The 12,655-nt window shown below is 41.6% G+C and overlaps 1 protein-coding gene across 1 annotated transcript in view; it reads right to left on the minus strand.

Moving 5' to 3' along the window:
- Window positions 1–559: 559 nt before the first annotated feature.
- Window positions 560–12,655, minus strand: part of FAM124A (family with sequence similarity 124 member A) — a 75,177-nt gene continuing 63,081 nt past the window's right edge. Inside the window, exon 4 of the mRNA XM_033105103.1 lies at window positions 560–2,589. Coding sequence (XP_032960994.1) covers window positions 1,780–2,589 — 810 coding nt within the window. The 3' untranslated portion in view covers window positions 560–1,779. The remainder of the gene's footprint in view (window positions 2,590–12,655) is intronic.

Consider the following 12,655-nt stretch of genomic DNA (forward strand, 5'->3'; position numbering starts at 1 on the left):
TGGAACTGAGCCATGCCCACTCATTTACCTGTTACCCCTGGCAGAGTTGAGCAGTTTCAACAGAGACCAGTTGGCTAGCAAAGCCTAAGATATTTATTATCTAGCCCTTTCCAGAACAGGTTTGTTCACTCCTGGTCTAGAAGTATAAGAGACCATATTTTTATTTAGTTAAACTGGAGAATATTACAATTTGGAATTTTGGAACATCCAGGATGTTTGGGGCAGGATCGAAGGCTCTCATTGTAGGTATGGCAATGATTGAGGCTTCAGCGCAAGTCTGATGACTGGTAACAGCCAGGAGGGCCGTGTGGAAGATTCTGGGGCTGTATCTGGGCTGGTGTGGGCACTTCCAGAGAGGTGAAAACTGAGACAAAGAGCACCGGCTGGGGGGAAACGAGCAAGGCAAATCCATGCTCTTCTTTCCCAAAAGAAAACAGCAACCAGAGAGAGAGCTCAGCACTGGTCCTGATGCCCGCACGTGGCATTGTGGAGGTTGCAACTATAAACAGACCCTTATGGGGGTGGGAGAGAGGTGAAATTTAACTAGCATTCAAGCATTCACTCTGTGACAGAAGCAGGCAGGCAGGAAGGGCCCAAGGTTGGGCGAGAGCTCCAGCTTCAATTAAGGCGCCGGTGCACTCATGCAAGGCCAGCAACGCCTCAGCAGTCGTTCAGGGGAGCATTTCGTACAAAGCTTTCCATTCGGAGAAGAGGGAGCGTTTAGTCATCTGCATTCGACATGCCAGTTGCAATATTACAAATTATTTAAAAATGAAGAAGACAGGGTGACAATACATATGTACTGGAGAAAGCAGTATAAAATGTGGCTCCTGTCATTTCTATAGATATATACATATGCAGCCCTTAGATTGTGGCTTTTAAAATGGAAGAATCCTAAGACTACCTACCCACTATGTCTAAATCCTATTATTCTGTAACTCTAACGCTCGATTCTTCCTCAGTGATCCAAATAAATCCAGGTGGTGGGGCGGTCTTCGATAGCCCCTCACTTGTGAGTGGGTGTTTTGTTGGAAGGTGGAGGCAAATCTAGTTTTTGGAAGTCGTCATATATTAAATGCACCCAGAGTCTGTTACTCATGCTAAATCCTTATAAAGCATACTCGCCACGTTAGTGTAAATCCAGATTTTCAGATGTTGCATGGCATCAAAGTGTGAGGTATTACTGTAGTCTGATACGTTTACAGCTGTCTTAACAAGTGGACTTTTTTCACTATATGCAGTACTTGGGATTTCTTAGGGTCACTGTTCCCTGGTAGTGTAAATCTCTCTGGAGAATCCAGTAAGCTGTACATTACGTCATTGTGCACTTATCATACAAGTCACTTAGTATCTCTCCCACATTCAACATTTTGGCTTTAGTTTTTTCTTCCTTTACAGAGTGAAAAACTGCCAAATCAGCTTTGGCTGACTAGGTTTTCTTTTCATTTCAAATAATTATATGAAGCATTTAAATTGTAGAAGCGCACTCAACCACAGCTCAAATGGAATTGAGTGTTCAAAATATATATATATTTTACGACCTAAGTTTCTTGAGAATTTGCATAAAAATGCCAGTATTTTCCCACTGAGTCCCTAGAAATATGCCAGCACTCAGGTAAGAATGGGTGGCATGGCAAATGTGCTAGCGATCCCTGTAAAACAGATAATTAGGTTCCAAAAGACCTGGGAAAGCTGGGCTGAGAACACGGGCGGTGTTCAGACCCCAAAGGGGTGGTGGGGCCCGAGCCTGTGTGCCTGAAAAACCAGAGTAGAGGGTGTTCAGATGTAGAATTCCTCCGTGTCATTGTCCCCTGGTCCAGCCAATGCTGAGGGCGGTGGGATGTCTCTGCCTGTCCACTCGGCACTGGGAGCACCACCAGAGAGCTGGGGGGATGACTCTGTGTGTGAGGGGGCCCCAGAAGCTGGGGTAGCAGCAACCGCTGTCGCCGGGGAGCTGCAAGGCCCGTTAGTGAAGAAAGGGAGGGAAGCCCAGGAGGTCTCCGTGGTCACCCTGCTCCCAGCGGGCAGCGGTCCTTCTGTGGAACCCTTGTGCGTGGGCCAGTGGCTGCTGCATCTTTCGGAGGGGAGGGGTGTTTCCAAGGAGCTGCAGAACCTACTGGGTGCAGAATACGCAGACACCACAGACAGGTCCGAGGAGGATAGCCTCAGGCCTGTGTCCACGTCCGTCTCCTGGGCCCCCTCTAAGTCATCAATGGAGAGGGGGTGGGTGTGCCTCCACTCTGACGCCCAGTGCCCTGGGGCACCTGTGTTTGAAAACCACTCTGGTACAGCTGAGGAGGAGGCCAGGGAGGGGTCTTCTGTGGGTAAACAAAACAAGGACTTGCTTCTCTGGAAAGACCAGGGAAGGCTGGGGGTGCTGCTGGCCCGTCTGGTGAATTCCTGCTGGTGCCCAGAAGGCAGGCCCATCTGGCTGGGCTCCAGGTGTGGACTGTCCAGCAGGGGCTGCTGGCTGCTGCCAGGGGTATGGCTCGGTGTGCTGGCACTCGGGGAAGGCATGGCGTGAAGTTTCTGTGCCGACGAACGGTGAGCTCTGCCAGGTTTAGGAAACTTCCTGTGCACCCTTTGTGCCTGTAGGGGCAAGAGGGCACATCCCATTAGTCACCTGGGGAGGGGATTTATTGTTAAACACATCATGAAACACAGTTTCTCCTAACTGGAAACTTCCAGCAATGTCGTGGCAATAAGGCATTGCCAGAAATTTCATTCTCCAAACTCTAAAGCAAAGACAGAGGTAGCGGAGCTTGGGGTGATACTGATGAGGACCTAGGAGGAGATGGCAGCCCCTTGGTGAGGGAATAACACTTCCTCAAGTACACGCACAGGGGCTTAATAGACCAGCCACAAGAACGAGGGCTTGGCTGAGCCTGATGGAGAAAGTAAGAATTACCGTTAAAAAAAGAAAGAATGCTTGAAGGGTTCGTTCCCTCCGACCAAGGGACCTTTGTTTGGAAACGTTACAGGTGAGAGGATGGAAGTGATCAGGAGGGGAGATGCACCATCTCAGGTCAGACCAACAAGGGACTTGACCCCAACACCCGTGTGACCACCAGGACACATCGTAGGGCTGGCCCATGGTTCAGGGTGGTAAATCTTCAACGAGTCAGGGGCTCTCAGGAAGGAGATTAGCATTTATTTACTTGCTCTTAGGAATCACCGACCATGTATTGTGCCTTCCAGAGACTGCACGGGAAGGGAAGCTGCAACTACTGACTAACCCCTCGGATGCCCCATAGGGTGTGGGCAAGCAGTTGTACCCTTTCACGTCTTAACACGTCCTCCTATTCTCCCCACCCTCCCCGCAGCTCAGCAGGAAGCTGTTTCATGGACCCGGGGTCCTCTCTTCTACCTGGTCTGCTTCTCTCAGATTCTTCCTCTGGTCTGGCTCAGAGCTCGAGCCAACAGGGGGGCAATCTTACATTGCAAAGTTTCCGTTAAATAATGGATTTGGAGATAGTGGGTCTGGCTCTATTTGGCATAGGATCATCTATCTGATTTATGAATCCCTGCAATAAGAAAAGGGCTCTGACTGTGGTTCACTATAAGGGCTATTGCGTGGCACGCAGCAAGCTGAGACACTGGCCCTTCCCTAGAAAACACACCCCTCTGCTACCCTGTTCAGCAGGAACCTTGTTTCCCCATAGCTACTTGGAAAATTTAGCTCTAGGTCATATACATTTATTGAGTACTGATTACAAGTAAGGGCGAGGTAACTGCAATGACATGGATTCAGTCCTTGAGCACATGAAGCTTATATTTCATCAAAAGGATAGAAGGCAGAAAGAAATAGCTTAGACAAGGGAAGGTGCTGACTGGTACAATCATAGTGCTCTGAGGGACAGGCTGTGACGATAAAGTGAGTAGCAACATATGGGGCATGTTGGAGACAGACGAGGGAGCTGCTGATCTGACAGAGGAGGGAGGCGGTAGGGGAAAGGGGAGGAACGGCTTGCCTCGGAAAGTCGTGCTTGGATGAAATCTTGGAAGTGGAAGAGGTGGTTGCCATTGGGAAGGCGGCAGTGCAGCAGGAAAGGGCAGTCAGGCACGGAGGCAGCCTGAGCGGAGGCTGGAGGCATGCACCAGGAGGTGAGCCCCGAGAAGTGAGAGGAGCCTCATCACGGTGCGCCCTGAATCACACACCAACAGGAGGACCTGCAGGCTTGAACGAAAACCCTGAAGGCTTGGAAGCAAGATGGTGGCATGGCCCGATCTGTGGCAGCAGAGTGAAGGAGGAAGGATCGATGGGGGTGTGGGGGGTCTGGGTGGGGAGACAGGGCAAGACGAGTGGTAGGAAGACCATTTATTAATAGAAGATACCATAGCCGTCTTTCCCTTTTTGAGATTTGGGACAAATGAGTCATGTTTTCAGTTGCTCGTGTGAGTTTTTTCTCAATCATCGCTTCAGATATTGAGGATTTTCTGAGCATTATCTGTCCAGCCTTCCTGATCTTCTCTTTAATTGTCAGTCTCTCTGTTCTGTGTGTATGGAGGGCTATGTGTGTTTGTCCCCGTGACCTGCTGATCCTGTTCCTGCCCCTCAGGCTCTTAGAGCATATTGAAATTCCCAAGGTGTTCTGCTAAGGGTGGCTTCCATAAAGACTGCGATGCACATGCTTTTAGCACAGGTTGTACTGGGCAGGGTGTGGTTCTTCTAAGAATCACAGTTCACAAGGCCATTCTCCCCATGACAATGACACTTCAGTTTTAAGTATCTCCAGATTTTATGACTATGGGAGACCTAGCTGAATATGGTGAGGAAGATTCTGAGCCGCGCCGGGTCTTCCTGGGTCTGAGCCACTCTCCAGGGCTTGCTGCTCTGTGCTCCAGTGTCCCCTAGACTCCCAGCCCAGCCCTTTTGACACTGCCCTGTAGTGCGCTGTACTCTCTGGTCAGCGGTCTCTCTTCTCTGCCAGGCTCTCTGCTCTACAAGGGAGACCCTGCTCGGCACACGGCCTGCCCAGTGCCTGACACATTATTAGAGTATAAGCATAAATGAAGAGTCACCCCTTTGGGATAGGGTAAGGAGCAGCCTCAGAAGGCCCAGGTGTCCCTGAGAGGTGGCACAGCTGGGTGGCTGCTGGAGAGACAAACCCATCACTTGTATTTGGCTAAATAAGAGTTAAGATATGTCATGAGGCTCTTTAGAGAAGGAAGTCCTGGAGGCCACTTCTGGGGCGACAATGTCGAGTGGTTCCAATGTCTTATTTCCCCAAGGGCCAAGTTGTTCGGTGCCCCAATGTCATTCTCTGACCTGGGAAGTGTCTGCCACGCTGTGACTTCTATCTTCAGAGCTCTTGGGGAGCATGTGTGCAGTATGAACCTGCCTGAAATAGGAAGGCTTTGTGGGTATTGCTGCATGAGACGCAAAAAGCCATGGTTCTCACGCAAGGAACTGCTAAGCAACCTCTGAATCTTTCCACCGTCAGGGACAGAGTGGTGTTCAATTTGCCTTAAACTCAGGAACAACTGGCCGAGGATGGATACTTGGCGTTATTATAGATTTTCAGCCCTGTGCTTGTTTAACAGAAATCTGCCTGTGCTCTGTCTTATTTTTACCCCATCAGGAGTCCGAATAAACCCTAAATTCTACTGCTTTGAAGACAGGTGGTGTTTTTCACTGGAGGGGTGGCCACTGCACTATGGAGGTACCTGCTGGGAGGGCGGGATTCCAGCTGGCACAGCGCTGGCTGGCGATAGCGGCAGGAGCCTGGGGCAGGGAGCTGGGGGAGGGTGGCTGCAGAGACTTTGCACCCCCAGCTCCCAATCTGGGCCGAGGGCTGGTGTGGAATGTGCCTGTTGTGGGGTAGCAGATATGGTGGTATTGTCCAGTTCCTCCCCGAGGCGGAGCAGTCTTGTCTGTCCTAAAGACAACTTGCACATGCAAAGGATGGAGCTTCTTTCTGTGCCAGTCCGCTGGAGGGGGCTGTTTCCAGCCTCTTGCGTCTGCTTGACCAGAACACTAGATGCTGAGACTGAATCATAGTAGATGTTTCAGGAAATTCTTCCCACTGGCCTTTCCAGAGTGAAACAACACCCGGTGCCCTCCTCTCCTGGAAGCCTTGCTTCTCCCCGGGCTTTCGGCTCTCAGGGGCTGCCCTCCAGAGCTTCTCCAAGTGACAGCAGCAATGTACCTCCAAGTGGCTTCCTTTCTTTTCTGTCTGAAGGGGTGCAGGCTAGCTGACTCACTGGACTGCAGTAGTTCCCTTCTTTGCTATTTATGGAACTTTCTCAAAAGAACAGAGAGCATTACATAAATGAATCTGCTTAAAGCAGCCAGAGCGATCTGGTTAATGTCCCTAAAATCACCAAAAAAAAAAAAAAAAAAAAAATTGAAATGTAGTAATAGATCCATGAATTTCTCATGCAACTTCAAGCACAGGCAGTTTGTAGCTGGCAAAGTAAAGAGGTGTGAGTCAAAGCATCTTTTTCAAGGATCTGGGTGTCAGCAGGCTCATTCCCTGGCACATGGATCGCGTCCCTGCTCAACGTGACTCTGCCCCTGACGCAGTCCCCTTGGCAGGGTATCACGGCTCAATCACGGTGTCTCATGGGTCATTCATGGCCAGGGAATTCTCTTTCACCTTCACACCTCCTGTTTCTAAGAAAAGTCATTCATTTCCTCTTGTTTTGTCCTTGACAGAAGTACAACCAGTGGGGCACTGTCTACTGTGTAAAGAGCCAGCAATGCTCCTTTTAACCCAGGGACTAATAAAAATTAGGGGCCGTCTCAAGGATACTGGGCAATTGGTTCACATGAGAAATCACATTTTTGTCCTAAAGAAAAACATCACATTTGCTTGTCCTTTCACTGTCCCCTGGGTAGTTGTCATATACCTTCAAAGAATACTACCACAGGCAAAGCCTATGTTGTCTTTAAAAATATTTCTAAAAATTTTAATTAAAAAATTTTAAAGTAAAATATAATAGACATATAACACTGTATTAGTTTTAGGAGTACAACATAATGATTTGATATTTGTATATATTGTGAAATGATCACCACGGAAAGTATATTTAACCCCTTACCATACATATTTAAATTTTTTTCTTATTGTGAGAATTTTTAATTTACTTTCTTCGCATCTTTTAATAACAACATAGTATTATCAACTATAGTCACCATGCTGTGCCCAGGACTTATTTATTTGATAATGGGAAGTTTGTATGTTTTGACCCCCTTCATACCCTCTTACCCCTGGCAACCACCAATATGTTCTCTGTATCTATGAGTTAGGGTTCCCCCCCCCACATATTAAGTGAGATGATATATTTGTCTTATTTCACTTAGCATAATGCCTTCAAGGTCCATCCATGTTTCACAAATGACAGTATTTCCTTTTTTTTATGGCTGCATAAAATACCATTGTGTATATACACACCATATTTTCTTCATCCATCGATGGACAATTAGGCTGCTTCCATGTCTTGGATATTGTAAATAATGCTGCAATGAACATGAAAGGTGCAAATATCTTCTTGAGTTAGTGTTTTTGTTTACTTTGGATGAACATCCAGAAGTGGAATTGTTGGATTATATGGTAGTTATATTTTTAATTTTTTGAGAAACCTTCATACTGTTTTCCATAGTGGTCGCAAAACTTTACTTTCCCACCAGCAGTGCACAAGGGTCAGCTCTCTCCACATCCTTGCCAACACTTACTTCCTGTCTGTTTGATAATAGCCATTCTAATAGGTGTGAGGTAGTATCTCACTGTGGTTTTGATTTGATTTTCCCTGATGATTAGTGATGTTGAGCACGATTTCATGTACCTGTTGGTCATCTGAATGTCTTCTGTGGAAAAATGTGTATTCAGGTTCTCTGCCCATTTTTAATCAGATTGGTTGTGTGTTTTTGTTTGTGTTGTTTTTTTTTTTGGTATTGAATTGTATGAATTCTTTATATATTTTGCATATGAACTCCTTACCAGATATATGCTTTGCAAATGTTTTCTCCCATTTGGTAGGTGACCTTTTCATCATTGATGATTTCCTTTGCTGTGCAGAAGATTTTCAGTTTTAGAAAAACTTCAGTAGCCCCACTTATTTTTTCTTTTGTTGTTTGTGCTTTTGGTGTCAAATCCAAAAAATCATCACCAAAACTAATCTCAAGGAACTTATCACCTGTGTTTCCTCGTAGGAGTTTTATGGTTTCAGGTCTTACATTCAAGTCTTTAATCCATTTTGAGTTAATTTTTGTGCATGGTGTAAGACAGAGGTTCAGTTTTATTTTTTTGTATGTGGCTGTCCAATTTTCCCAAAACCGTTATTGAAAAGACAGTCCTTTCCCCATTTTACAGTTTTGGCTCCTTTGTTGTAAATTAATTGACTATATAAGCATGGGTTTATTTCTGAATTCTCTATTCTGTTTATTGATCTGTGTCTGTTTTATGCCAGTACCATGCTGTTTTGATTACTATATATAGTCTTGTGATACAGTTTAAAATCAGTAGGCATGATGCTTCCAGCTTTGTTTTCCTTTCTCAAGACTGATTTGGCCATTCGGGGTCCTGAGTGGTTCCATATAAATTTTAGAATTGTTTGTTCTATTTCTCTGACAAATACCATTGGGATTTTGATAGGCATTGCACTGACTCTGTAGATTGCTTTGGGTTATGTGGACATTTTTTAAGTATCGATCCTTCCAATCCATGAGAATGGAATGCATTCCCATTTATTTGTGTCTTCTTCAAATTCTTTCATCAATGTCTTGTAGTTTTCAATGTAATTTCCAATTACAAATGGAATTGCTTTCTTAATTTCTCTGATTGTTTAGTGTATGAAAACACAACAGGTTTTTATATGTTGATTTTGTATCCTGCAACTTTACTGCATTTGTTTATTATTGTAACTTTTTTTTTTTGATGGAGACTTTAGGGTTTTTATTATATAATATCATGTTATCTGCAAATTGTGATGTTTCACTTCTTTTTAAAAAAAATTGGATGTATTTTATTTCTTTTTTTGCCTAATGGCTCTGGTTAGGACTTGTAATACTATGTTGAGTATAAGTGGTGAGAGTCAGAATCCTTGTCTTTTTTCTGATCTTAAAGAAAGAGCGTTCAGTGTTTTTTTTTTTTTTTTGTTTGTTTGTTTGTTTTTTAACCATTGAGTATGATGTGAGCTGTGGGCTTGTCATACATGGGCTTTATTATGTTCACATACATTCTCTCTATATCCAGGATGTGAGAGGTTTTTTTGAAAAATCATAAATGAATGTTGAATCTTATCAAATGTTTTTTCTGCACCTATTGAAATGACTATATGGTTTTTATCCTTTACTTTGATAATGTGGTGTATAACATTGATTGATTTGTGAATGTTGAACCCTCCTTGTATTCCTGAAATAAATCCTATTTGATCATGTGTGTGACCCTTTTCACATATTGTTGAATTCATATTGCTGTTATTTTGTTCAGGATTTTTGCATCTATGTTCATCAGGGATATTGACCTGTAATTTTCATCTCCTGTGGTGTCCTTGTCTGATTTTGGTACCAGAATAATGCTGGCTTGGTAAAATGAGTTTGGAAGTGTTCTCTCCTCTTCTATTTTTTGGTAGACTTTGAGAAGGATTGGCATTAATCCTTCCTTAAACGTTAGAATTCATCAGTGAAGCCATCTAGTCTGGACTTTTGCTTGTTGGGAGGTTTTTGATTACTTATTCAATTTCCTTACTAGTAATTAGTCTGTTCAGATTTTATATTTCGTCATGATTCATGTTGGCAGGCTGTATGTTTTTAGGAATTTATCCATTTCTTCTAGGTATCAAATTTGTTGGCATATAATTGTTCATAGTTATCTCTTATGATCGTTGTATTTTTGTGGTAACCATTTTAACATCTCCTTTTTCATTTCTGATTTTATTTGAGTACTCTCTTTTTTTCAGGTGGGTCTACCTAAAGGTTTATCAATTTTGTTTATATTTCAAAGAATCCACTTTTAGTCTCATTGATATTTTAAATTTTCTTTTCCTTCTACATTTCATTTATTCCTGCTCTGATCTTCGTTATTTCTTTCTTTTTACTAAATTTTGGCTCATTTGTTCTTTTTCTAGTTTGTTGAGGTATAAAGTTAAGGGCTAGATTGTTTATTTGGATCTTTTTTGTTTCTTGAGGTAGTATTTATTGCTATAAACTTCTTAGAATTGTGTTTGCTGTATCCCATAAGTTTTGTTATGTTGTATTTCCATTTTAATTTGTCTCAAGGTTTTTTTCTGTTTTGATTTTTTTCTTTGACCCATTGGTTGTTCAGTAGCATGTTTTTAAATCTCCACATACTTGTGAATTTTTCAGTTTTCTTTTGGAATTGAATTATGGTTTCACACCATTTGGTTGGAAAAGATGCTTTTTTTTTTTTCAAAGTCATTGAACTTTATTATTTTTTAAAAGATGCTTGAATCTTCTTACATTTATTAAGACCCATATTGTGTCCTAACATATGATCACTCTTGGAGAATATTCCATGAGCACTTGAGATGAATGTATATTCTGTTGCTTTTGGATGGAATGTTTTGTATATATCTGTTAAGTCCTCAGGTCTAACGTGTCATTTAAGACCAATATTTCCTTACTGATTTTCTGTTTGGATGATCTATCCATTGGTAAAAATGGAGTATTAAAATCCTCTTTAATATTGTATAATTCTCTCTTTAGGTCAGTTAATATTTGCTTTATCTATTTAGATGTGCCTATGTTGGGTGCATAACTATTTTCAAATATTATGTCCTCTGTTGGACTGACCACTTCATCATTATAAAATGACTGTTTTTTTGTCTATTACAGACTTTTTCTTAGTCAATTTGTCTGATATAAGTATTGCTACACTAGCTTTCTTTTGGTTTGTATTTGCATAAAATATCTTTTTCTATCCCTTCACTTTCAGTCTGTGTGTGTCTGTACATTCTAAGTATCTTGTAGGTAGCATATATGTGCTTTTTTTTTTTTTTTAATCCTTTCAGCCACTCTGCATCTTTGGATTGGAAAATTTATTCAATTTACTTTTAAAGTAATTGTTAATAGGTTTGTACTTACTGCCATTTTGTTCATTGTTTTCTGACTCTTTTATAATTCCTTTGTTCCTTTCTTCTTCTCTTGCTTTCTTCCTTTGCAATTTGATGATATCCTATAGTGGTGTCAACCCCGAGAATGAATGTGCCTTTTAAGAAGGACTTGTGGTGGCTAATTGGGCTCAAATTTATAAACAGAGTCTAGTAGTCATTGCTAAACAGAGGCCTCTCATATTCTCTGCACTTCAGGGAAAAAACTGCACTGACCTGCCTGCCTCCTGCCTGTGCTTCTGATGTCTGAGATGACCATTATAAAGGAGTTCTTCTCACTGTTTCTATTCAACATAGTACTTGAAGTCCTAGCCAGGGAAATTAGGCAAGAAAAAAAAAAAGACACCCATAGCAGAAAGGAAGATGTAAAATCATCTGTTTGCAGAAAATATGGTGTTATATATAGAAAACACTATCTTAAGTTCAGATGAAACATTCTCCAACATAGATCATATGTTAGATCACATAACAATACTTAATAAATTTAAGAAGATTTAAATCACATCAAGCATCTTTTCCAACAGCAATGGAATGAAGCTAGAAATCAATTTTAGGAAGAAAACTAAAAAATTCAAAAACATGTAGAGATTAAATAACATGTTACTGAAAAACCAATGTGTCAAAGAAGAAAATTTAAAAATAGATTGAGATAAATGAAAATGGAATACACCACAACTTACGAGATGCAGCAAAAGCAGTTCTAAGAGGAAAATTCATAGTGTTAAATGCCTACCTCAAAAACAAGAAAGATTTCAAATAAATAAACTTGGTTGACACCTCAAGAACCCTGAAAAACAGAACAAATTAACACCAAAATTAGCAGAAGTAAGGAAATAACAAGGATCAGAGTAGAAATAAATTAGACTGAAAAGATTATAGAAAAGATCAATGAAACTAAAAACTGCTTTTTTGAAAGATAAACAAATTGACAAACCTTTAGCTAGACTCACCAAGAAAAAAGGAGAACTCAAGTAAAATCAGAAATGAAAGAGGAGACATTAAAATTGGTACCACAGAAATACAAAGGATCATAAGAGACAACTATGGAACAATTATATGCCAACAAATTGGACAATCTAGAAGAAATGAATAAATTCCTAAAAACATACAATCTACCAACAGAATCATGAAAAATATGCAAATAACCTAAGTGTTCATCAATGGTGAATGGATAAAGAAAATGTGTATACTCAATGGAGTACTATTCAGCCATGAGAAAGAAGGAAATCCTGCCATTTGTGACAACATGAATGAACTTTGAGGGCATTATTTTAAGTAAGATAAGTCAGATAGAGAAAAACAAATATCACTTATATGTGGAATCTAAAAATACTGAACTTGTAAAAACAGAGAGTAGAATGGTAGTTATCAGGGGTTAGGGAGCGATGAAATTGGGGAGATATTATTTAGGATTACAAACTTGTTAACTAGTAAATAAATTTGAAGATCTGATATATTAATACAACAAAGGGATTATAACCAGTAGTACTTACTATAAACTTCAGAGTTGCTAAGAGAGAAGATCTTAGCTATCCTCAACACAAAAAAAGAAATGATAATTATGTGACACAATAAAGGTGTT

The sequence above is a fragment of the Rhinolophus ferrumequinum genome, chromosome 4 (assembly GCF_004115265.2).
Source record: "Rhinolophus ferrumequinum isolate MPI-CBG mRhiFer1 chromosome 4, mRhiFer1_v1.p, whole genome shotgun sequence".
Taxonomy (NCBI): domain Eukaryota; kingdom Metazoa; phylum Chordata; class Mammalia; order Chiroptera; family Rhinolophidae; genus Rhinolophus; species Rhinolophus ferrumequinum.